This window comes from Pseudonaja textilis, chromosome 1 (assembly GCF_049901715.1).
Source record: "Pseudonaja textilis isolate UNSWEBS1 chromosome 1, rPseTex1.2, whole genome shotgun sequence".
NCBI classification, from domain to species: Eukaryota; Metazoa; Chordata; class Lepidosauria; order Squamata; family Elapidae; genus Pseudonaja; species Pseudonaja textilis.
In genome coordinates, this window is record NC_141990.1 from 226,928,397 (window position 1) to 226,954,640 (window position 26,244).

Below are 26,244 nucleotides of genomic sequence, written 5' to 3' on the forward strand. Positions count from 1 at the left end.
GCTGCACTTCCAGAGAAAATATTCTGTTTTAAGTTTTTTTCAAAGAGAAACATGTATTGCCATCAATCTAAGTTAAAAGAAATATCAGAGGAGAAGATGCCCATTTTCAAGAATCTGTGGTAGTATTGACCAAAAAAGGGGGGGAACGTCATTTGCTTTCTCCTTTCCAGGAGAACTTGTGACTCACTTGATTTTCCAGTCAAAGAAATGTGGGATGGTGTTACTTTCAACACGAAGATGATGAGGTTTAGTAGACTGTCTTAAGTTGATGGGGTCCCCCACTATTTGATTTTTTTACAAGCTTTCAGCTGCCTTTTAAAGCAGAGGTCCCCAACCCCTGGTCCATGGCCGGGTGTCGGGCCACAGCCCATTCAGAACCAGGCCACAGAAGTAGTGGGCGAGTGTGTATGCAGACAAAACTGCATTTGTGAAAGCAGTGTGCATGCACAAAACCATACCCTCTTCCCCACCCCTCTGCTGCCACCACCTCCACTGGTCTACCCAGCCGGAAAGATTGGGGGATGCTGTTTTAAAGGATGGAAGCCAACCAGGTGAAAAAATAAACACAAACACTTTTTCATTTACCAGTTTAATTAGTTGTCTTCTAAGTAACTGTTAATATAAAGTAAGTCACTGTAAACTTATTAAATGAAATATGTAGTGTTTCTTTAGTCCAGAGGAAAGATTACAGAGAAACTGTTTAATGTACTAAGGTGGTAATGTGCTTTAGATCAGTAAATGTTTAATTAGTTTTTAAATAATTGTTAATATAAGCTTTTATAATTGTAAGATTAAATACAACATATGTGTTGTTAGATCTAAAATGTAAAAGAAATGAAAGATTACAAAGAAACTGTACTTAGCATACTAACATGGTGATTTGCTTCAGATCAATAAATTCAAAAAATTTCCTTCTGTATTATAGATGCTGTACTAACATGAAATGTTTTTTCTAATTCTGAGAGCAAAATTAACCTTAGGTTTATATCACACCTTTACAAAAAAGGACATTTGTAATGTTCCTGCTTTCTATTCTTCCTACAACAATACTCCTGTGAGGTGAGCTGGTGTCAAAGAGAGACTCTCTGGCACGAGAAAGCAGGACGCAGGATAGAGTTCAAAAATAGCTACAAGTTTATTCCCATGCAGCCTATACAAAAATCTGATCTACTAATGGTCAAGGCAAATTGGTGGCAGATAAGCGTCAATGGACTTCAAGGGGGGCTGGACTTAGGTACCTTTAGGGGACGTAGGGACTGCAGACTGATGATGCATTTGATCTTGTCCTCAGGCCCATGTCTTACAGAGCCTGTTCCAGACAGGAGGAAAGATCAAGCAGGGATCAGTCTGGAATTGCTATTTGCAAGAAGGCAAGAACTGCCCTCTCTTGAATGTTTTTGAACTTTATCTAGTTTTTCTCAGAGGCAAATTGCCAGCGTGAAAAGATTGCAGTGAAATAGACATTGAACAATAAAGTAGTTAATTTATACTCTATATGTGTGGATCTGGTTATTTGTATGTGATGGTTGGGCTGGGAGAGAGTGACTGGACCAAAGTCACCCAGCTGGCTTTCATGCCTAAGGCAGAACTAGAATTCACAGTCTTCTGATTTCTAGGCCAGCACCTTCAACACTACACCAAACTGGTTTTAGTTCTCTCCCAATCACACTGGACTGGAATCATGCAGGGAAGGTGACAAAAAAAATTCTAAAAGAACCATGGATAAGTATTACTTATTTTTTTAAAAAATGGAAAGCCACCACTCTATGAATTTCAGTTGTCCAACTTAATTATAGTAAGAATGTTGAAACCTTCTTGAGTTTCATTTTATCCCTGCTCTAAATAGCGGACGACTTGGCCTCCTCTTTTGAGTGAGCTGACCTATTTCAATCTGATTTTGCAATGGTCAGATTTGCTCTCACTTTCCCTGACAACCTCAGAACTAATTTTCATAAAACCTACTTTCCACAATGCATGCATATTTGCATACTCTGTAGAAATGCCATTCAAGTCATATCAGTCATTTAAATTAATTTCAGATCATGCATATACTTAGTTTGAGTTCAGATGCTAACTGCAAAAAATTCTGAATGATCTCCCACTGGGACCTGCTTTGTTGTTAATAAAGAGCGATAGCATCTGAATAGTAAAGAGGGTGGGGGGGATTGGTACAGGAAAATAGAAGCTAAAACCTGCCATGATTTACCTGAAATAAGAAGAGAAAAAACTCCAATTGTTCCTCAAGGGCAGACTCCCCTTTAGCACTAATAATATTAAACAGCCTACCTTGGATGATTTTTTTCCTGGGCCTTCTCTTGGAATTTAATGGAAGTGTGGGAAGCCAGGGAGGATGTAAAATCACTAGGGAAAATATATAAATTTCCATCAACTTTATGGCCAGCATTTAAATGCAGAATTACAAGCATATTCCACCTCTGGTTTTGCCGTAAAAGCAAAAAAAAAAAAAAATGGGCAAAGATACATAGGTGGCTAGAAAAGATGATAGGGAAACATAGATTTTAAACCTGAGTTGTTTTTATTAGGTATAATATCAGGAAAAAATTGATAAGAAAAGAATGTATGTAATATTACATGTCTTAACAGCAGCGAGGATTATTCACACAATATTGGAAACATAAAGATATACTGCGAGATGAAGAGATAGTCAGGAAGATACTAGATTGCACAGAATGGATAGATTGACATTGAAAACTAAACAGAAAGAAGATATAGAATATTATCAAACATGGAATCTATTTTACCAATGGTTGGAAAAACAGGTGGAGATTAAGAATGTAGATTTGTATTGTTAAGCACATTAAATACCCAGACATTAAGCACTAAGAAATGTATTTAACAGAAATCAATTTAAAAAAGAATATTCCACCTCTGGGAAAGTCCTCCTCTCCTTTGAAAGAGATGTCTATCTAAAGCAAATTCTCTTTCTTTGCTGATAGAAAAAAATAGAGAATAATTGCTTTGCCAAGCACCCAGTTGGATGGTGCATTTTCTACCCATCCATCTTTCATTAGCTGATTTATCCATGTTGTCTGGAGATTATAAGTATCTGCCTGCCTGCCTGCCTGCCTGCCTGTCTGTCTGTCTGTCCGTCCGTCCGTCCGTCCGTCCGTGTATCTAATCTAATCTAATCTATCATCTATCCAGCCATCTCAAAAATGCATCTCTGAATGATGTACACCTAGTCAACATAAACAGATACAGTATTCTATTTGCAGAGTGCCATTGATAATGGACTGAATGGAACAGGGGTATCAAATGGCAGAGAATAGCCAATATACTCTAAAAATAATTTCATTAAGCTCTGCTTGGTAGAGCTCTGATAATTTAATAGGTCTTATTGGGGCACTGCTTGGAGTCACAAGGTCAGTTGATGTGGTCATTTTTAAAGAGGTTCCACTCTGAACCATTTGCAGGAAAAAACGACCTAATGATGAATACATTTATTCTGGAGTAAGGTTGCAGGAATTATTGACTAAATCAAATGCAGTATTTAATTATTTAGTACTCTCTCATAATAGATTAGCACTTCATTTTCAAAATATCTCTGGTTCTGAGCAGCAGGCAAACTAGAATAAAAATCAGAAATAGAAAATATTTAAAATAAATATGAACTTCTACTGCAGTTTCATTTTTAAAATGAGCACTATTTCATGTAAATAGATGATGATGATGATGATGATGATGATGATGATGATGATGATGATGATGATATTCATGTCTAACTCTTGGCAATTCTCTGGGCCAAGTCTCTCCACATCTTCCGATCTTTATTATTTCTTTGAGTTGTTCTGTGCTCTGGTTGGTGTCTGCTTTGATGGTGTTCAGCCCCCATGTTCTTTGACGGCCTGGTTTTCTTTTACTGCTAACTCTTCCAAACATAATTGCTTTCTCCAGTGAATTCCCCTGCTTTGCATGGACCAAAGAAAATGAGACACAGTTTCCTGATTTTCCTTCTCGTGACATGATGAACCAGAATTTAATTTGAAACAGGTTAAAATATTTCTTGGGGAAAAAAGCGACAAGAATTGTTACCATTTTAATTGCTACCTTTTATACATTATTATGTTGTTTTGTAGTTTTTATTATTTATTTGTTAAATTAATATGCCATCCACCTCACTCTAGAAAGTATCTCTATTAAATGCTTAATATTTGTGCTTTATTTAGTTATTTCTTAATTAAATAATTACTATATTTATATTTAATATGTTTATTATGCCACCCATTTCCCTGTTCAGAAACATAATTGCTAGCTTCTCAAATGTTTGGATCCCGATTGAATGCTAGAGGAATTGAAAGCTTTTATGCATATAAGACCAATTTGATCCCTATTGAACAAATAGTACTGGCTACTAGGAAAAGCCTTCAAAATATTCCAACTGTAAGATTAGGGTTCTTTTTAAAAAGGAGTTTATTACTCAAAATGTACTAAATACTATTTCTCAAATTTGAACAAGTCCTAAATTAGATACAGCAGCTTTCTTACAGATTATTGATGGTTGTTCTATCATTTTAGGTTAAGGATGGAAGTGGTTTACTGTGGTGACATATTGGTGATATTTCATTTTAAATTCTGTTTTAATTTCAGCCCAGCCTAAGCCAAGTGAACCTCCTGCTCTTAGTAATACCAGCAGCAGCAGCACAACTGTAGAACCAGGTAAAAACATGGGAGGGAAAACTTTATTTGGAAAGAACCTTTTTAAACCTATGGTGTGTTTTGCTATAAAGATGATAGGACCTGTCAGGCTCTGGTTCAGAATATTTTTCTTCTTGTTTTCCTCCTCTAAACCTAGATGCGTCTTATGGAGCAAAAAATACAGCAAGTTGTTACTAAGTTAACAACTGCAGTGGTTCAGTTAACAACTATGGAAAGAAAAATCATAAAATGGGACAAAACTCACATAACAACATCTCGCTTAGCAACAGAATTTGGGGGCTCAGTTGTAGTCATAAGTCGAGGGTTACCTGTAACATCATTCTCCAGGTTGATAGGCATATATGCAAGCTTTGTGCAATACTACTACCAGTAGTTGCTCAGCCATTCCATAAGCAAATCATTTATGAATTATAATATATTTCAAATTACACTACTCTATATCTGCATATTTACCATTTTTCAACTTCTCCACAGCATTTATGACCTACATTTCCTTAATTTATTGTTATGGCTTTTCTGTACTAAAACCTTAAAGCTGTTCTGTTTCTATTCATAAGATGACGGGAAATGAAGCAGGCTTAAGAAACACCTTTCTGAATTTTTTCTGTTTTGGCCAAGATGATAGCCTGATACACTTTCCCTGGATTTACCATGAGCCCTGATTGATGGACCTCCCTGTATTTTTTCCATCTTTGTCAGGGAAACAAGTTTGAATCACTTTCATTTCTGTAGGGGATTCCTTGAAAATACATCATTTCTTTTAAGTGAACCTTCTCCATTGATTCTCCCTTATAGCTGACTTTTTTCCATCAGTATCTCTCCAATGGGAAAAGAGGAAAACTCTACAGTTCTATTATTTTTTCTTATCACTAGAGTCAGAAGGGAAAAGTAGCAGAACATTTTCCAGTTGGAGGAGGAGGAGGAGGAGGAGGAGGAAGAGGAAGAGAAGGAAAAACTTCTCTTTCACTGTTCCATTACTGAACTTATCAAAGACAAAGCAACCCATTTCACTTTCTCATTGGTGAACTTGTAAAAATAATATGGCCATGGATGGCAGTGATTGGAAATTGCTCCTGTCACTATACTCAACAACCAAACGGAATGGAGATGTTTGTCTCCGCTAATAGAAAAATGTGTGGACTGACACAAGTTTAAAACACTACTTAGGTGGTGTAGCAGGAAATGGTGTGCAGAGGTTGCCTTTCTGGTGGACCTGGCGTTGGAGAAAGGAAACAACATCACACAGTCCTTTCCTTGAGGAATGGCCAGTGGACTAGGCTCATGCCAAGGCAAGCTAGTAGTGTAGACTAATGTGTCTATAATTCACATTCAAATCTTTAAAAGACTCCTTCTGGCATTGTTTTAGTTCAGCTTCATCCCAAATCCTTTATCACTTCATTTTCAATTCTATTCTCTCTACTGGCTGTTCCTTGCTTATTCTTCTCCACTTCCAAAAGAACTTCTTATTCACTCTGCATTTTCTCTGCTTCTTTTTCTCTTAAATTCCAAGTTTTAATGTCCCATGCGCCACTGTCATTCCTAGAGGAATAAATTTCTTCAGGGGCACAGAATGAGCTGTATGGTTCTCCCAGGCATCTCCTTCGTCTGACTGCTTTATTCTGATCGTTGATGGAAGATAGACTCTTCAGAACAATAGCATTCCAAAATATGATGATGTATCATTGATTTAGAAGTTTGCCTGGCCCTGTCATTGCTTTCCAAAACCCATGTCATAGAGATCAGATGGGGACGGGCTGACCAATTTTTGCTACATCCGTCCCATCTCTTCCTGATTGCCAAGGAATCTAATCTGTTTTCCTGTTTGAAAAATGAACTGCCGAATGAGAAATTATGCTGGTGTTTTCCAGGAATGCAACCCCTATTTTCAGTTGTGCAGTAGCAATCAGTGTGTACCTGGGAATCTGCTGGACAAAAATAGTTAAGTGCCCCACTGGGATTCTTCCCAGGCAGAGGCGTCTACCTCAGCAGTGGTATTTGAGGTCACCTGTGCTCCATGCACACTCACCTCAGTGACATTTTTTATCAAAGAGGCAGGAAGCTGTGTGGGTGGTAGTTTGTGTTTACCCAACCTCACCGATAAGAGGACTGGGGCGGGGAGGGAGGGAGGGAGAGTGGTTTTTATTTCTTTTTTAGTGACCTTTTTGGGGACCCATTGGGTGGTGCTGGGGATTTCTACCACAACCTAAGCTGGTGTGGTCCTTGGCAGATTCCATTTTGGGATAGAAGTAGTCCTTGACTTATGACCACAATTGAGCCAAAGTTTCCATTGCTAAGGAGACATTTGTTAAGTGAGTTTTGCCCCATTTTATGACCTTTCTTGCCATAGTTGTTAAGTGAATCACTCAGTAGTTAATTTAGTAACACAGTTGTTAACTGATACTGGTTTCCCTATTGGCTTTCATCAGAAGGTCACAAAAGGCGATCACATGAGCCCAGGACATTGCAACCAGTTGCCAAGTGTCTCAATTCTGATTAGGTGGTCATGTGGATGTGGCAATGGTTGTGTGAAAAATGGTCATGTCACTTTTTTTCAATGCCATTATTTACTTTGAACAATCACAACAGAAGTGTTGTAAGTCGAGGACTACCTGTATTGTGGACTCGCTAATAGTTAATCCACCTGAGAGCATTCATTTTATCAACCCAACTGAAGAATGTGTATTTGTGATACAAGGGCGGTGAATCATAATATACAGTTCTCTCATATGCCTCTTCTCCATAGTAGTTTCATACCTGCTTAGCTATTAAAAGCTCTGGTAGAAAGCAAAATTGTTCGTTGCTTGCTGCTTTATGCTCAAGTGCCATCTAAAGTAAGGGAAAGCATTTTTTAAGCATTTAAACAACTTCTTTCGAAATGGAGGAGGTATGCTTCTGTATATTGCTCTTAACTGGAAGAGGGGACAAAAGCCCTCTCAAATCCTCAAGACATTTTGCCATCCTCTGCGCCTCATTATCATGAAAATGTCTCTCAGCTAAAATTCAGGTTGGAGTGATTTCCCGACAATTGGATTCTGATGTTTTCAGAACATATTTCAGATGGATCCCCTAGTGCGGTTAAAACAATTGATTTCTTTGTACTTGAGATGGCTGACACAATCAGCACAGAATGAATTGGATGATGATACCTGAAAGAGAAACAATGGGCTATAGCATTTCACATTCTCCACACCCTCTGATCTTTAAAAAAAAAAGAGAGAGCAGTGTTTTTCCACCTTGGCAACTTTTTAAGATGTGTCACCTATGCTGGCTGTGGAATTCTGGGTCTTAAAGTCCACACTTCTTAAAGTTGCCAAGGTTGGGAAACACTGCAATAGAGTCAACTTTAAATAAGCTTTTTTCTAATGGGTAGGTTTTTTTTTTATCAGCAGGAACTTTGATACATGACAAAGCTATCAAAAAGTCAACTGCTTATCATCTGATACTCACTTTACCATCACTTCATTCTGCTGTTATGTGCAGACACTGATGAATGAATATTAAACTTCTGTTGCTGGGAGGGATAAATGTAGTGCCATACTATTACTGCTGGGATGGCCAGTAAAACTTCATGGCATAAATGGAACTATCGCTATCAAGTAATTGCCTGCAAATAGGAAATTAGAAAAGGAAAATATCTTATGGATAATTCATCGTACATTGAATGGTTATAAGATAGTATGAAGTGGAATACAGATAAACTACTGTCTTCTTTCTATAGTCATTTAGAGCTTTCTTCCACTTGTACATAACTATGGCATAAATATACCCTTGCAACATGTTCTTGTTGCGATAGAGCCTCCAACTTGTCCCCAGCCCATGCGAGGGACATACGTAAACTCTCCTTAGCTGTATTGTTACTAACATTGTGTTTTCCTTCCTTATTCCTACACCATCAAGAATGTATGAAATATGTTAGGCTTTGTGCCCTATTGCCTCAGTGGGAAGGCAAATGACTGACAGTGACATGAAACAAAAGTGGTATAGGCAGAACAGAGATCAATAACGGTGGCAGCAAATGTCATGCCTGTGTTGTTCTCCACTGGCTCAAGAATTATTCGTTTCAAATAGCAGTTGGCAAAAAGTCCATGGACTCTGTTCTTAGGCATTTATCCATTTATTTCAGAAATCCTCAAAGTATTACATGTTTCACACCAGTTTGAAATGGTTCCAGGTGAAACTTTCATCATGCAGTTATCATGTTTCATACACGTATTTCTAACTATCCCACAGCTCTTCCATCCTTCCCCATCTCCAAAAATTTGTCAAAAAAAAAAAATCATAATAGCTACACTATGTTTTTTGATTGACATTGTCAAGACTTACATTGCAATTCAAGATGCACGACTTCTGATTGTCTTTAATATCTCAACTTCTTATCTTGCAGAAATTAAAAAATTACGTCTGATGGATGGAGGAAGCAACTGTTCAGGCAGAGTCGAGTTGGAAGTCATGGGTATCTGGGGCACAGTATGTGGTGACAAATGGGACCTGGATGATGCTGAAGTTGTGTGTCAGCAACTTGGTTGTGGTTCAGCCGCTGAGGCTCTCAGTGGCTCTCATTCCCAAAATGGGACAAGACCCGTCCATATGAATGAAGTGAAATGCTTGGGGAACGAATTGTATCTATGGGACTGTCTATCCAAGAAGAGCCATAATTGTGGACACAAAAAAGATGCCGGTGTGATTTGTTTAGGTTTGTGAATGGAACTTAACTAAATTTCCGTTGTTTGTGTTCATGTTTAATTAATGTTCATTGGGGTTGAGGCCTAGATATGGGACCCAGATAGCACCGATAGCTTATGTTGGTGACCTATGGCAGGACAGGATAGGAGAAGTGTAACCCTCCCCACCCTCTGTGCAACATCCAATGCCAGAGGTCATAGTATCCCTTTGGATTGCCTATGGGGGGGATAAGTGTGGGGGGACTAGGGTTGGGATTCTACCGGTTCAGCCCTGTTCTATAGAATCGGTAGCTCTGAAGAGCAGCTGACACCGAACAGTTCTCTCTGAAGGTCTTTTCTTCGGTTGGGCCCACCCACCCGCCTGGGCTCTAAGGCTGTCCTTTATTTTTACCTTAGTTGCTTTGTGCAGCACAGCTGAGTGCCACGTGTCAGCAGGAGATGGTGATTGCTTGCAGGAGATGTATTTTTGCAAGTACTGCACATGCACATGCAGTGCGCTCTCACTGAATTGGTTGTTAAGCTGGTAGGATCTCACCCCTGGGAGGGACACTGTTATACATGGATTCTTTTCTTCCCTGAGCATACTTGCACTCATGCTGTGGTTCTCAACCATTTCTTCACCACAGACCCCCTTTAAATACCTTTTACAGCCAAGGATCATAATCATGCACCACAAAGACGTAACTCAAAATTTAAATCATAATGTTTCTTGAAGCCTTTGTGGCCCCTAAGGGTCCATAGGCCACAGGCTGAGAACCACTGCACTTGTGGATGGATGAGAGTGAAATGTAGAGGCTCTGTATTGTAGGTTCCTGAGGGCTCTACCTTCATGTCCAAATTATTTAACAACTACATGAAAATGACATGGAAGACCATCCCTTGGCATTGAATGTGGTACCATCAATATATAGGTGACATTCTGGAGGCTTTTAGTATCTGGATGGCATGTAATCAAACTCAGATTTAATCCCCAAGACACTACTGATTTGGAAGCCATCTTATAATGTAAATAACTTTGTCTTTAGTTTGGGGCACAATTGTGCTCCTATGCAGAGTTAGTTCCCAGTCATGGCTCCCCTCTTTAAGGGCAAATGAAGGCCATGTCCAGGTGGGCTTGTACACAGCTGTGCCTTATGCATAAGTTGGGATATTTTCTGAATCAAGAGGCTCTATCGTTAGTGATGTCCTTATCACTTCATGTTTGGATAACTGCAATTAATTGCACATGAAATCGCCCTTGAAGATCATCTAGAAACTTTAGTTGGCCCAAATGCATCAACCCAGGTTGTAAGCAGTTTGACTCATTGCATCTACATAATAGCTTTACAGGAGCTGCCCTAATTATCAACATGCTATTGGCTACAATTTAAGCTGCTAGCTATCTTTTTTTTTAATTTTATTTGAGTTTTCACAAAACAAAAAATACAAATAAAACATCTTTTTTGAAAGTAGCGTAATCCCGGGTTACATTTCTTCGTACAGACACAAATTCAATTTCCTGTTCATTTTTTATGTTCTATTCCATATCTTATTACTGTTTTACATTTTCTGTATATCTTCTCCCCTCTTTTAATTTTCTCAATTTTATTTTAATTATCTCATCTCAATTCAAATCATTATATTTATATTTTTTATCTGTCCTGTTTCAATTATCTATTATTTTTTCTCATTAAACAAAGTTTCTCCTGAAGTTACTGATTGGAGTATGACGCCTTTATATCTTTTAAGTTTATCCATTTAACTCTTATTTAGGCTTCAATATATACCCTAAAGTTATAACATTCAATATAATACATAACTTCCATTCGGATTCTGCTTGGTACATTCTTAAAATACACACTATATTCTTTAAAAAATTTTTTTAATAAATATATGTAATTAAAACAACACATTCCATTTCAATTCAATTCTATCATTAATGTTAATATTAAAATCTTAACTTCTTTAATATTACTTTTCAATTAAATATCATATTTCTATGGGAACAATTATAAGCTTTCCATAATTAATTAATTCCCCCCTTCATTATATTTTATAAAACATTAACCAATTAAAATGTTCCCATCCCTTCAAAATTCAATTTTCTCATTTATTTTATTTCACTTATTTTACTAACAAACACTTCACTAAATTAGACTAACTATTTTATCCCTCATTTTAATCATACATTGTTTCCAATTTTCTAAAGTTATTTCTATTACTAATATAACAATACAATCTTATGTACCTTTACAGAATCCCTTTTTCAGTTAAAATTTCACCCATTATCTCTAAATAGGTCCTGTTTCTCTATACCTTGTTCCGGTCCTTTGTAACTTCTTTTCCTTTCCTTCTTCCCCCTCCTCTTCTCTTTCCCCTTTTTACCCCCTTGTCTTTCTACCTCTATTTCTCTCTTCTGTATTCCCCTCTTCTGTTGCTTTCCAGTATTATACTTATTTTTTGAATTATTTTTCTTTTCTTTGGTTGTTTTTTTAAGTCTTAAATTCTCCATTCTCTTTCCCCCCCTTTCCTTTTTCTTCCCCACATAGAATTACTTGTTCATTAAAGATGGCTTTTTCTTTGTCCCAGCCTTCTTGTTTTACAAACGTTTCTTGTTGTTTCTCATAGTTCCAAATCTCCATTTCTAAGAATTGAAAAAATGAAGCCAAAAGAACCTCTCCCTTCTTGTGCATCTTCTTTATACTTTTTAAGTTCCATTTTCAATTCATCCAGAAGTGGTGCCATTGTATAAATTTTTAAACAACCACCCGATTAATTTTAGTCATTCAAATGCAATAACCAAAAATCCAAAGATCACCAAGTAATCCAAATACACGCAAGCTGTTTCTTTTTGCTTTTTTTTCACTTTCTCTTCCTGGGGTTCTACTGTTTAGTTGCAGAGTTTCAGTTAAAATGTATCTTTTAGAATCTTGTTGAAGTTTTACTGTAGATTCTTTTTAATTCCAGGCAGTCTCCTCCCTCTTTCCAGATCCTGCCCTTATTATTCTTTTTCTCTCCCTTCCTACTTATGAAAAAAAAAAATTAGTGTCCAGAAATCTTTATTATCCCTTTGACATTTTATTTTATTTTCAGCTTAATTGCCTGTTGATGTCAAAGCGGATTTTTCCGATTTCTTATTTAAGTCTCTTAGTTGTCAGTATAGGGAAAGGGAGAGAAGGAAAAAAACCCAAATCTTTCCCTTTTCACTTTCCTTTGCTGCTTCCGACTCTTCTTTGGGAGTGATGTTATTTTTTTGTAAATTTAGATTCCAAGGTACCTTAGTTGTTACTTTTGCAATTTAACCCGGTCAGCCAAAACTTTCACTTCTTATCTTCCTCCTGCACATTCTTTTCTGGTCGAGTTCTTCTTTGTGGTGGCCATTTCTGAGCACCGCTGCAACCGCCTTCAGGAAAGGGAGTAATGGCCAGCTGAGGAGGAGAGATGCGGCTCTCCTCAACCCTGCTGGTGGTCTCCCCCCTCTTCACCATCTCTATGGGGTGGCTTAGCCCCGAAACCAGCCGGCTCGGGGCACTCCAGCGGCAAGCCCAGACTGAAACTGCGCATGATTGCAGATTTCTGTCTGTTGCCAAAGGAACTCAAACCAGAAGCCCCACTGCTAGCTATCATTTTTAAAGCCTTTCATGGATCAGAATCTGTGTATTTGTGAGACTGCATGCATTATACAGAATCTGCCTGTCTCATGAATTCCAAAAGGGAGGATGTAGGTTCCTAAGCCAAGGTAAATCCAGGACTATCTCTGCACTACTTTATCAATAAGCCACCATGTGCTGATGTCATCTTAGGCCATAGCTAAAATCACTTTGTCTGAAGATACAAAGGTCTCACTCTCAATAGAGATGGGTCCTCAAAGGAGCCTCACACTTACTTCTTCAAAGATTCAAATATTATAGAAGGCCTGAAGAGGAATGGTAGTGGTTTTGAATTAAAAGTGAGTGAAGCTCTATGGAGAGTCAAAAGGATGCTTTGCAGGAAACAGAGGAGATTCTTTGCCATGACAACCAGGAGATAAATATTGATATCAATTCTTCACTAAAGCATCTTCAGAAAATAGGAGATAATAATAATAATAATAATAATAATAATAATAATAATAATAATAATAATAATAATAATAATAATAGGAGAAGGTGAGATAATGGTATCATTTAGTGTTACAGCACTCTACATCCATAGACCCAGAACTAGCAAAACAAAAAAAAATCCATGGCAGCAATACTACACAATGTATCCAATCTAACTAAATATACTAAGATTGAAAAACTCAGAATCATGGATCTCATCAACTTTTGACTCACTAGCTATTTTCAATTTGATAGACAACTACAGCAATAAATTAGTGGGTCACCTTTGGGCTTACACCCTCAAGACTCATAGCAGACAGGGTAATGTAGAATTTAGAAACTATAGCATTCCCACACATACAACCCAAAGTATGGATCCAGTATGTAGATGACACCTTTGTTGTAATAAAAAAGGAACAATTAGAGAAGACACCTAAAACAATCAGCGTGGTCTTCAAAGGATTAAATTCACAAGGGAAGAAGAAAACAACACATTCCCTTCCTGGATGTCCTCATCAGCACAGGAAATGGCAGCAAATTAGAAACAGATCTCTATCAAAAATTTACCCACACTAACCAAGTGCTTCACTATCAAAGTAACAATGCAACCTCCTGCAAGGGGAGCTGTGTAAGAACTTTATTCAAATCATTTGAATACAAATGCACTGGAGCAACCCAGACCACCAGCAAAAGGAAACAGACCATCACTACACTTTCCAACAAAATGGATACCCACACAACTTTATCAAAAAATGCCTGGCCACTCAACCCATTTCAACACAGTCAATGCAAGCTATAAAAAGGCTAACATTGTCATATGTCAAAAAAATCTCAGGAGCAAGTAACTAAAGCCTCCAAAATATCTTAAGTAAATCAAAAGTTCCAGTAGCCCAAGAATAAAAAACAGGAGTCATCTATAATAAAGAGTCAAAGGACAAACAGACATTAAATAAGACAGGCAGGCAAAAGACTAGCAGATTGTGTCCATGAACACCAACTAGCAGTCAGAAGATTATTTAAATTAGATTTATAGCTACTTTAATTAAAAATTAGAGGAAGATTTGTGTCAGGTTTAATACGAATTATTACAAAATGGTTTTGTGAATTTGTCTTATTCATTGGGGAAAAATAGTGGATTGTCCAATGAAGAAAAATCCTCATTTTCTGAAGTAGTGCTGAATACATTTTATTATCTGGAAGTTTCCACTAATGCTTAGGCAAAATCTTCAGTTTCCTTTGTAATGCTTTTAATCTTGCTTTCTAAAACAATAGAAGATACATCTGATCTGCCCTCTGCTTAATTTAACACTTCAGATTTCAAATTAGCTTTTGTATTGGGGGTTTTATTTTTATAAGCCACCCAAAGTCCGTAGGAACAAGCTCAGTGGCCATATAAATTTTCTAAATAAACAAATACTTAGACTATCATGTCTAGATCATGTCTTCTTTCAGTATACTCTTCTAAAGACTAAAAATATATTAGTCATTGGGCCATAACTTGTAAAACTCAGTTTCCAGATTCTTCAAATCCTTATTAAAATGTAACATTAAAACTGGACTTGGTGATATGCCTTCAGCCTGACCAGTGTAGAATAGAAGTAAATAATTAGTTCTTAAGACCTTGTACTCTGTGCTTCTTTTAACACAGCCAAATACCACATTACCATTTTAAGCAGCAATATTTCACCACAAATCTTTGTCTAGAGCAAAAGATGGTACCTCCTCCTCTCAGAATAAAATTGCTTCTGAAGCCATAACTGCCTTATTTTATTAACTTTGACTTTAAACCTGTTTCTCTCCATCAAGGCCAAAATAGCCTCCAGACACAGGTCAAGACTTTTATTGCATCACCCACACATTCTGAAGTACAAATGTAACACTGAGTATCATCTGCATAGTGATGATATCTATGAGGTAAATCATGACAGAAAAAAAGACTCCATGAATGACTGGAACTAGACTTTATTGAGATAAGTTATAGCAACAGAATCTTGAAACCCTGACTGAGTTTTTCTCTCCCTCCCTTTTATACTAGTGAATTAGTGAGTAGTCAGTCTCAGTTTCTTTCTCACACTTTCTCTGTTTCTCAGGCAACATGTTGTTGCAACCATCATCTCAGCTTAGTTTCTCCAAGATCATCTCTATGGTCTCTGCAATACCTTACTTTAAATACTTGAACAAATTTTCCAGTGTGTTTATGTTACATAAGATAGGAGAGAGCCTGTGGCATCTCATTACTAGCCCATTACAAGGTAAACCAGGGCATGAAAGTAACACCACAGGAAGACTAGAACTGTGCGTTATCAAGATAGGCTATAGTAACAAAATCTTGAGAGTCTGATTGTGTTTTTTCTCCCCTTCCGCTTATACTCTAGTGAATCAGGGAATTTTAAGCCTCTTCTAAATACTCTCTCCCTTCCCAGAACATAAAGAATGCTTCTGTTTGTTTGTTTTTTTGTTTATTGATGGCTGCTGAATATTTGCTTCAAGGTCATCTCTCCAGGTCTCTACCCCCATATAGAAGAGCTCTACAGCTTATCTAGTCCCCCCCCACCTCAACTGACCATACAGAGGAATACTATAGGGTCACTCTCCCCCTTTTAAAACATCATCATCAGTAACCTACAAGAGTAGCAATGCGGGTTCAGTCCCCAACTTTCCATGCTCGGGTTTTAACCCTGACTGAAAAGGACTGTGTTCAACTTGTGAGCCACAAGGAAAATTAAATTCTTTTTACATTTATTGTATCCTAGCTGGCCTTACAGTTCTGATATTTTACTATTCAAGTTGTTAGAACTTTACATTTCTCTCTTGAATTTCATCTGAATAGCTTTGGGTCCAGGGTTCCATTTGTCAGAATTGTTTTGAATTCTGCCCTTGATTCTGCATTTTGTACTGTTAGTCACTTAGTTCTGTGTCATCTGCAAATTTGATAAATGTTCCCAGGTTGCTTTGTTTAAAGTCCAAATATAACACAAAACCTAAGACAGATCGTTGGCATTCTACTTGTGTTGATACAAGCTGATATTTATTGAGTGATACAAGCTGAGCCATGTATTGAGTTTTTGGGGATAATGGCAATTCAATCAACCGTGTCTCTTGCTAACAATAATATTGTCCATCCTGCACTTAAGATATCTTTTCACACAATACATGCATTGTTCTGTGCATTAGTTTTGTGTCCCTGTGGCATCATTCCTGTTCAGTTGCTGAGCTGATTAGTGCTGAGTATTAGCATTAGTGTCGAGTATTTGAAATCTGAATGTCTTTGAAAGGAGGGTCCCCAGCCAGGAATCTGATTTGCTTTTTTGGCCACATTACAGCTCTGTAGAACTTATATAGACCAACCTTTCCTTGCTTACAGAGCTACATCCACACACCACTACTTGGCACTTAGGCTGCAGCCATGCTAGCAGTTCTTTCAAGAGGAAAGGTGGCTTGACAGTTCTTAAGCCTTCAGGGGAGCTGCCAGGATTTTTTGACAGACAGTCAGACAAATGAAATGTGAAGTAATAGGGATGTAGGAGTATAGGCAAATGATTTTCTTTACCTATAATGTGAAATGGGGTGGGTTGTTTTTTTGGGGGGGGTGGGGTTGGCCACTGCAGGACCAGTGAGTATCCTATCCATGCACATACTTGCTCTTTGTTTCCACACTTCAGGTCAGCAGAATTAAAGACACAGGGAAACAGTGGGTGTGTGGCTGTGCTCTTATAAACCTGAAAAGGAAAGGAAAAGAGAAGAGAAGAACAAAAAAGCAGGGAAGATTAATAGAAGTAGATAGGTAAAATAAAGGCAAACGGCAAGGATTAAATTAAAAGACAGAGGCATCAATGCCATCTCTTCTGTCTGCTTACATATCAGTGCTGCATGATGGTAATTATGATTTTTTTTTTTTGCTACAGCATATAATTCATACAATGAGGCTGTTTGGTTTTTCTGGCAAGGGCACATGAGAGGCCACTTGGCAACTGTCTTGCCATCACCATCTGCAAATGTCCTAATTTGCAAATGTGTGACAGGTTAGCCAAAGTAGCTTGTTTGGAAAGTGAGAAACCTGCTATCATATTAGCTATTGTGGTCTGTAGGAGGTTTCAGCTGGCTTTGATTGGAAAGGTTGTTTTGCTCCAACTCTCTGATGTGTTTCATTCCTTTATTGATTCTGGTCTATTGATCCATACAACAATGCTCATGGTGCAAAACCCATACATGCTCTGTGATTCTGAGGCTCTGGAGTTAAGGTTTGCTTTCCCCAGGAGAATTCTGTTTCTTCTTGGAGCACACAATTATTTTAGAATATATAGTCTGGGAAAGCTAAGACTCAGCATATCCTTATTTGTTTAAATTTGAAACTGGTTGGTGAAGATGATGGAACTTGTGGAACTTAATTTCTTTGATTATAGAGAGTAAACTGTGTCTAAATTCACTTATGATTTGTGGTTCAGTGATTAAAAAACAAACCTGTATAATAAAAAAGAGTGAACTTTCTTTTGTAATCAAGGCATAAGAGATAACTATGTAATTTGTGCTTATATTAGCTGCAAAGGAAATCAGAAAATTCTTTTTTCTATTTCTTTCTATTCTTTCTTTCTGCATTTTGACTTTTTTCCGCTTGTCTGCCTTTACCTGTTATTAGTTTGTGTTAGTTTTTATGCTCATTGTAAAAATTTCAATAAAAATCTGACACTGATTCACTTCTTCAGTGTTCATTGGTTTTATTTTTTATTTTTTTGTATCATTTTATAATTTCAGGCTCACTGGCTATCCAGACGCCTACAGATACAACAGAAAGAGAAACTTTGACTTCAGTCTCCCATTTACCCAGTATAAGTAAGTAGAATCTCTTTAAAGTACTTCAACTGCACACAGTGCAGTTGCTTAAATAAAGTCATTGTAGATTGCCTGCTTATGAAGAGCTTGCTACATGCAAATTCACTTTGAGCAGTGCTTTTTCTTTCTTTCTCAACTATATCTTTTATCTTAGTCCCAATTCATCTTAGTGGTATAAAAGCCAGAAGCAAAATTCCAAACTGACTGACATTTGGTACTAGATTGAACTGGTGCTTCATAAGGTTTGCATTAGAATGATCCCTAGAATCATAAATGCATTTCTACAACTCCCCGAATTAATATACAGGTTGTCCTTGACTTTCAACAGTTCATTTAGTGACCATTCGAAGTTACAACAGCACTGAAAAAGGTGATTTATGACTGTTTGTCACACAACCATTGCAGCATCCTCATGGTCATGTGATGAAAATTCAGATGCTTAGCATCTAAATTCATCTTTATGAAGGTTGCAGGGTCCCAGGGTCATGGGATCAGCTTTGGCAATCTTCTGACAAGCAAAGTCAATAGGGGAATCCAGATTCTCTTAACAACCATATTACTAACTTAACAAATACAATGATTCACTTAACGATTGTGTCAAGAAAATTCGTAAAATGGGGCAAAACTCACTTAACAAATGTTTCACTTAGCAACATAAATTTTAGGCTCGGTTATGGTCATAACTTGAGGACTGCCAGTATTCATTTAATTGCTGAAGATTAAACAAGAAATAAATATACCACTTTGGTTTTAATAATTAACATTATTTAATAATCAATAATTATAACTAAAAATGTTGACCTCCCACTCTATCTGTGCAAATCTAATTGTGACCCTGGCTGCCACTAAATGAGCAGCATTGAATATAAGGGTCCTGGAAAGGGAAGGGACAACTGAAAAATATGTTCTGCCCAAGGAAGAAATAAATAAATATGGGGAAAAAAGGAAAGGGAAACAAGAGAAGAGCTCAATCTGGAGCTTCAGTACTGGGGAAAGCTAAAATTTGGTTTGTTTATTACCTGTAAAATGTATTGGCCACTCATCTTACCCAGGGTAACTCTGGGTGGCTGATTGTATAGTTCATATCCTGATATGAAGGCAGCAGCTGAATATCTGGCTAAAGGTATTTAGCAATATATTAATGCAATAAGTGAATAAGGAGAAATTGTTCAGCCTATGTTCTCTATGATACTTTTTCTACCAGATAGTTTTCATTAATCCATGTCCAAACAAGCATAATATTAGATAAAAATAAAAATGAACAATTTTTGAGGAACAAAAAGCAAACTTACAGTATGTTTTTATATTGCCCAACAGTGTAGGAGAACTTGACCTTTTGATCTTGTATTATCCTCCCAAGTAGTGTTTCAGTTGTAATAGACACCTTTCTAAACCAAGATAAACTGAGAAATGAGTGGGGTAAACAACTTGTGTCTCTTTGGCTGTTGTGGTTTGGCTTGCCTGTTTCCAGCTGTTGAAAGTGTTTTCAGCATGGTTTGCAGGAAAAGCCTATGGTGGCCCATGCATGGGAACAACTTCATATAAATGCTACTGTTTAACATACTTGCATCAGATATCGGAATGCAGATGTGTCACGGGTGCATATGATTTCATTGTGTGTCTACCATGTTAGTCTCATCATGGCTTTCTGTGGGTGCTGCAGGTAGAAATACTTGTATTGTTCTATTGTGAAATTGTCTGGTCTTATTGATGCAATCTTTCAGGACATCCTGATAAAATCAATGTTCTTTAATAATCCTCGGGTTTTTCTATAGTGTTCCACATTATTTTTCAGATAAAAGCTACTGCTACTTTTTGACTAGACTTCTGTCAAAGCATCTCCCTTACTCAACCCCATTCTTAGTCTATGTCTTCAAGGTGATGTTGGTACTTACAGATCAGGTTTGTGTGCTTAGCTGGGTATGTTATTATAATAAAAGCAGTACCATAACGTTTTATGGGCATCTTTTTTGACACTGTACTAGAGATCTCTTCTGAATTTTCTGTTCCCTGGATTCTCATTTAATCTGATGTTACAGAAATTGTTTTTCAGATTTTCTTTTTAAATAAAGAAAATATTTGGAGAAATTCTCATGAGTGAAAAGTAAGAGTCGTATATTTTAGATATGAGATGAAAGGGAGTAATCATTTTATTATATTAAATAGAAAATAGAGTAAAAGAGATCCAGTTTGGTCTAGTGATTAAGGCACCAGGCTAGAAAATGAGAGACCATGAGTTCAAGTCCCACCTTAACCATGAAAGCCAGCTGGGTGATCTTCCGCCGGTCACTCTCTTTCAGCCCAATTCACCTCACAGGGTTGCTGTGAAAAAAAAATAGGAGAAGAAAAATGTGTTGCATATGTTTGCTGCCTTAAATCATTTGTAAAAATAATAAAGGTGAGGTACAAAGAAACAAACAAAAATATTTACCCTGTGTCTTTTCCAAAACCTCAAGGCTGATTACCTACAGATTCTGCCCTCATTTTTCTCTGCAGTAAAATCACCCTATGCAGTTGGTTTTGCAGGCAGTGGATGGCTCAGCTTCCCCATATATTTCCCAGAAAGTTTCCATAGCTAAGAGTGGACTTAAATTTTACTTCCTCAGTCTCAATTCTGACACCTGGTAGTCCCTATCTTCCCATGCTCCAGCTAACTTGCAAAGGAAAATATATGAGAGTATTCCCACTACTATTTTCAGATCAGGACAGCTCTGATAGAGAAGGTTTGCATTGAAAGACACAATCACCTCAGCATCCTTGGATAACTTGCAAGCTCCAAAATATCACCTAAAGGCCTTTTAAATACCTTTTAAAGCATCCTGGGATTGAAGTAGAAAAATAAAAACTTATTTTTGGAAGAGAGGTTTGGACTCTCCCTCACATATATACAGTAGGTAGTCCTCGACTTACAAAAAATCATTTAGTGACCATTTGAAGTTACAACAGCACTGAAAAAAGTGACTTATGACCATTTATCACACTTATGATGGTTGCAGCATCCCCATGGTCATGTGATTTATGTCCTTCTGACAAGCAAAGTCAACGGGGAAGCTAGATTCACTTAACAACTACATTACAAATGTAACAACTGCAGTGATTCACTAAACAAATGTGGCAAGAAATGTGGCAACATAAATTCTGGATTCAGTTGTGGTTGTAAGTCAAGGACATGGCTTCAGAAAGCAGCTTTCTTCTTCCATTTTCTCATTTCTATCAATGTTTCCATTTGCAGCTTTAACAACTCCTGAAGAACTGAAAGCAACATCACCAGATCGGAAACTGCGGATCACCTGCATCATTCTGGGTTTTCTCCTTTTTCTGAGCATTGTGATTATTATCCTTCTGCTGAAAAGACAGAAGAAAAATGGTACTTTTCATGTCCTGGGGATCACAAGTGCTGGGGGACGGGGGGGAGAAGTGACTTAGAAGGAATATTTTGTTTATTCATTTGTTCATTCGTCATATTTATATAGTTGCACATCTCGCAAAATTTAATTCTGGATGTCTTACAATTAACAAAATACCTATAGAACAGTAATCTAAAAATAAACCAAGTAAAAATATTAATATTATGATTAAAAAGCAAGGAGAGAACAACATATTAAAAGTTTCAGAACTATGGTGGGATGGGATTTTTAATGTGTCTTATTTAGAGGGCATTGCACTGGAGTAAACTGTGATTTGAAATATAAGCCAATTCCCTTTTTGCTGAAATGAAGTAATTGTGAAGGCTTTCTGCAAAGAATTCCTACAGCTAGCAAGCAACAGCATAAGCTCCGTGCTGTTATAGGTGTGCCATTTCTGAAAACCTCCATTAGGCTAGAACGGAAATTTCAATCTGCTAAAAGAATGTGCATATTTATATAGCTGCACATCTCGCAAAATATAACTAATTAGCCAAGAGGCTGAGAGAGCCTTTCTACAGATCTACTTAATGCAGCCACTAGTTCTCAGGGTCCTTTATATTATCCTGTTTATGATACCTGCATGGTCGGATTTATTTGTATTGGAATATAGAGATAAAAGAAGTGGGTTTTTTTTAATGCAATACTGCTTAAGATTGTGCAACACTTTGAATTTAATTGCCAAAAGATGCATTAGAGCTTATGGGAGTGTGAATGCACCCATGCAGACCACCTTAAAGCAGCCAAGTGACATAGCTCTAATATTCCAAGAAGGGCTGCGGCTTCTTCAACATGTTGCAAACAGTCAAGTGCTCCATTCCTGCTCTAAAGCTCCAGATGGAAATCAAAGTCAAAGTGCTGTTTAGCTGTAATCACCTTCAACCTACTAGTGTCTGGCATGTTGTCATGTGCTTTTCAACTGAAGTAGGCAGATGCGTAGCTAGTGAAGTAGCAAGTGGAATACATAGATCTGTGACAGATGTATATAACGAATAAGATCTTACTACAGACGTGTCCTCTGAAAGCAAGAAAACCTATGGGTAAAAGAAGAGATTGGGGGGCCTTTTCCCAGTGATCTTATATAGTGAGCTTTTGATTTGCAGATTGTGTTATTTCTTCTGCTCCGGTATCTGTCCCCGTCCTGATGAATCACACGGTACAGAAATTAACCACTGGAGGAGATGTCTCCCTCAGCCTCCCCAAAACAGAAGGTATTAAAAGCTCTTGCCTGCCTGAACCCGTTCTCTTATCTTTACTATCTTTCTTCTCACTTTTTTCCTTTTGTTTGCTCCTGGACAATTAATTTTTTTCCAGCTCTGATCAATTAGGCTAGAATTTCATCAGACTTGGTTGTCCATAGTGGGCTGTAGGACACCAGCAGGCAAACTAGCCAACAAACAACTTTTGAGGTTCTCAGGGGAAAATCTGTCCTTTTAAGTTACCAGTAGTATTTGTCTGGGTAGAAAGTCTTCACTGTTCAGCTCTATCCCCAATTCTCAGCCAAATGCTGAAAATGTGCATGTTAAATTCAAAGAATGCTTAACAGTCCTTTCTGTTAGAGTACTTTATGCATGTTTGGGAATTTTTTTTTTGCATCAGATCAATTTTTATTTTAGTTATTAAATATGTATGCTGCCCATCTCCCTTCACAAGGTGCCACTGGGTAGCTTGCACATTATAAAGAAAGTAAAAATAATTAAAATATTAAAACATTAAAATTACACTGATTCAAATATTATTAAAATCAGTATTTGTTGTTTGTTTGAAGCATTGATATGGCTGCCTAACGTAGACAACATGATTCTGGAGACCAAATACAAAAACATAAGAATCAATAAATATAAAAGAACAAGGAACATTAAAAACTAACTAAAGCAAAAAAAAAAAAGCAATTAAAAGTAAAATATATTAAAAACCCTTTAGATTGGGAACTCTGTTCATTCTGATCCAAAAACCCAGAAAAAGAGGCATTGGTGAAAATGGGAGATATACAGAAAGGTACATATTTAATCTTAAAGATACACCCTTTTAATCATCTATTTTCAATGCTGTATTCAAGGAGACGTTTGTATAAATAGAGGAAATATATTAGGAATAGATTCATGAATACAACCAAAACAACTGAGATCAAATATAAATTCAATGTCATGTCAAAAAGATATTTACCCAACAGCAAATAAATTCATATAGGCAGGTTCTGGGAACTTTTCTTAATCAACCTCAATTACATAAATATTAACCCACAATTCCATTCGTTTATTTACAGGACTTATATGTTTACCTATCTCATACTGTGACTCTAGGAGGCTCACAACCATCTATAAAAACATGGCTAAACTGTTAAATAATGAATACTGTAGAGTTATATCATGCAGAATGAGATCCATTTTAAGGCAATAGCCTAGAAACTGGGAGACTGTGAGTTTTAGTGCTGCCCTAGGCACAAAGCCAACTGGGTCTCTCTTTCAGCCCTAGGAAGCAGGCAAAAGCAAACCTCCTCTGAAATCTTGCCAAGAAAATTGCAGGGATTTGTCCAGGCACTCACCAGGAACCAACACTATCTCAGAGGCACACATGCACAGCTGTGCATACGTATACACATAATGTAGAATGTATTTGAGGATATTCTTGTGAGTACAGCATTAGTACATGGACAGGTAATGGCCAAAATAATCTGCTGAAATTACTAGTGGACAAAAAAAATGAACAAGAAATGTTCATGAAAATGTGTGTTTTGTATCCACTGAGTTTCACTTGGATTCAGTTGGATTAAATGTTAATATGCCACAAGTCTCCTTTTATTTCAACATATTAGCAGAGATAATATCACACTTAGATGACAAGCTGGTTGGTCAATTCTTGTCATAATCAATGAACCAACGTTTGGCTGATCTAAAAAATCTACACCTGGCATCTTCAGGAAAAATGCTAAGAAATAAAAAAAAAAACCAGGAGAGATAATACCTCTGGAATATCAAATGTATATTTGCGTTGCCCTGACACGTCCGCCTATGACAGTGCATAATACTGAGGAAAAGAAAAAAGAAGCCTTGCCCTTTAAGGAATAGGCAAAGTTCTTTCCTTTTGTGGATTCAAATTTCCTGGCTGGGAGAAATGCAAAATGATTTGGTCAGCTGCGTTGAAAGTCAGAATCAGTTTATTAATAGGAAGGCAGGTAAAAAGAAATCTCACAGCATTCCTAGGATTAATCTAATAAGTGGGTAAGAAAACCCCTTTCTTATACTTTTTCAGGTCCTTTGATTTGGAAGTGAAGTCTTTGATTTGTTTGTGTTGAATTCCTGTCTCTTTTCCTGGGATCTTGGTTTTATGGTCCTGATCCTTTGCAGTTGCTTGTTTGCTATCATGGTTCCTTCCTGCCATGCCTTTTGGTTTGCTTTTCACAAGTTTTTTTTTATAGCTTGCCATCTATTTGATTTCTATGGGAAAGGATCTTAACTACTTTGTAGGGTTTTTTCTCTGTATCTCATGCCTGTAATTTTCTCCTTCCTTTGTTGTGAAAAGTAAGCTGGCTCTAGCTATTTTAACAGCCCTACTTGACAAAGGGTGGGAGCTATTTTCCTAGAAGAGGAGGAATCGTAACTTCCAACAATATAATAATAAACAAAAAGTGTTAAATGACAACCCTTGATGTGAATTTAAACAGCAGCTAACAGAACAATAACAGTATATAGCATATATAGCATATATAGCATATATAGCATATATAGCATATATAGATATATAGTATATATATATATATATAGTTTATAATATATATATATATATATATATATATATATATATATATATATATATATATATATATATATTTGTTTTCTGAGGTTCTAGGTATTTGTATGTGGATCTTTGGTTGTTCGGGTTTTCTCCTGCGTAAGATTCAAAGTATCTAGGCAACGTTTCGATGAAGTCTCATTCATCATCTTCAGGCTTCTGTCTCCGGCTCTGTGCTTCTCAGAGTAATGGAGATTGCAGCTGCTTCCTCCTTTTAACTGCCAGTGGGGGTGGGACTTGATTGGGTGGGGGCTTGGCTGTGTTCTGATTGGGTGGGGTGTGTTCTCATTGGTAAGGGGTTTGGCTGTGTTCTGATTGGTTGGGGGGTTAGCCGTGTTCTGATTGGTTGGAGGCGTGTTCTGTTCAGGTGGGGGCTTGGTTGTGCTCAGGTTAGTCTTAGTTGCTGGGGGATTTGAGGCACTACAGACAAAATTAGCAAGATCCTCCAAAAACACAACATCAAAACAGCATTCTGCACAAACAGAAAAATATCCACCATCCTAAGAAACCCCAAAGACAAAATCGAATTAGAAAACTAAGGAGTATACGAAATCCCCTGCACTGCCTGCCCTACCACATACATTGGACAAACTAACAGAAGAATAAGTGCACGCATTGAAGAACATAAGAACTCAATCAAAAAAGAAGAAACGACCTCTTCCCTGGTCCAACACCTCAAAGCCACAGGACATGAAATTGATTTTAAAAATACCAGAACTATCGCCAAAACCGAACACTTCAACAGCAGAATAATCAGAGAAGCCATAGAGATAGAAAAACGCCCACACAGCATGAACA

At 37.2% G+C, this 26,244-nt stretch overlaps 1 protein-coding gene across 2 annotated transcripts in view; it reads left to right on the forward strand.

The window, feature by feature from the left end:
• The window catches only part of CD6 (CD6 molecule), a 46,835-nt gene that overhangs the window by 12,746 nt on the left and 7,845 nt on the right, over window positions 1-26,244 (forward strand). For both annotated transcript variants that reach the window (XM_087920813.1, XM_087920812.1), the window contains exons 2-6: window positions 4,609-4,677; window positions 9,062-9,370; window positions 18,173-18,250; window positions 21,483-21,617; window positions 22,758-22,865. In XM_087920813.1, the coding sequence (XP_087776939.1) occupies window positions 4,609-4,677; window positions 9,062-9,370; window positions 18,173-18,250; window positions 21,483-21,617; window positions 22,758-22,865 (699 nt within the window). The remainder of the gene's footprint in view (window positions 1-4,608; window positions 4,678-9,061; window positions 9,371-18,172; window positions 18,251-21,482; window positions 21,618-22,757; window positions 22,866-26,244) is intronic.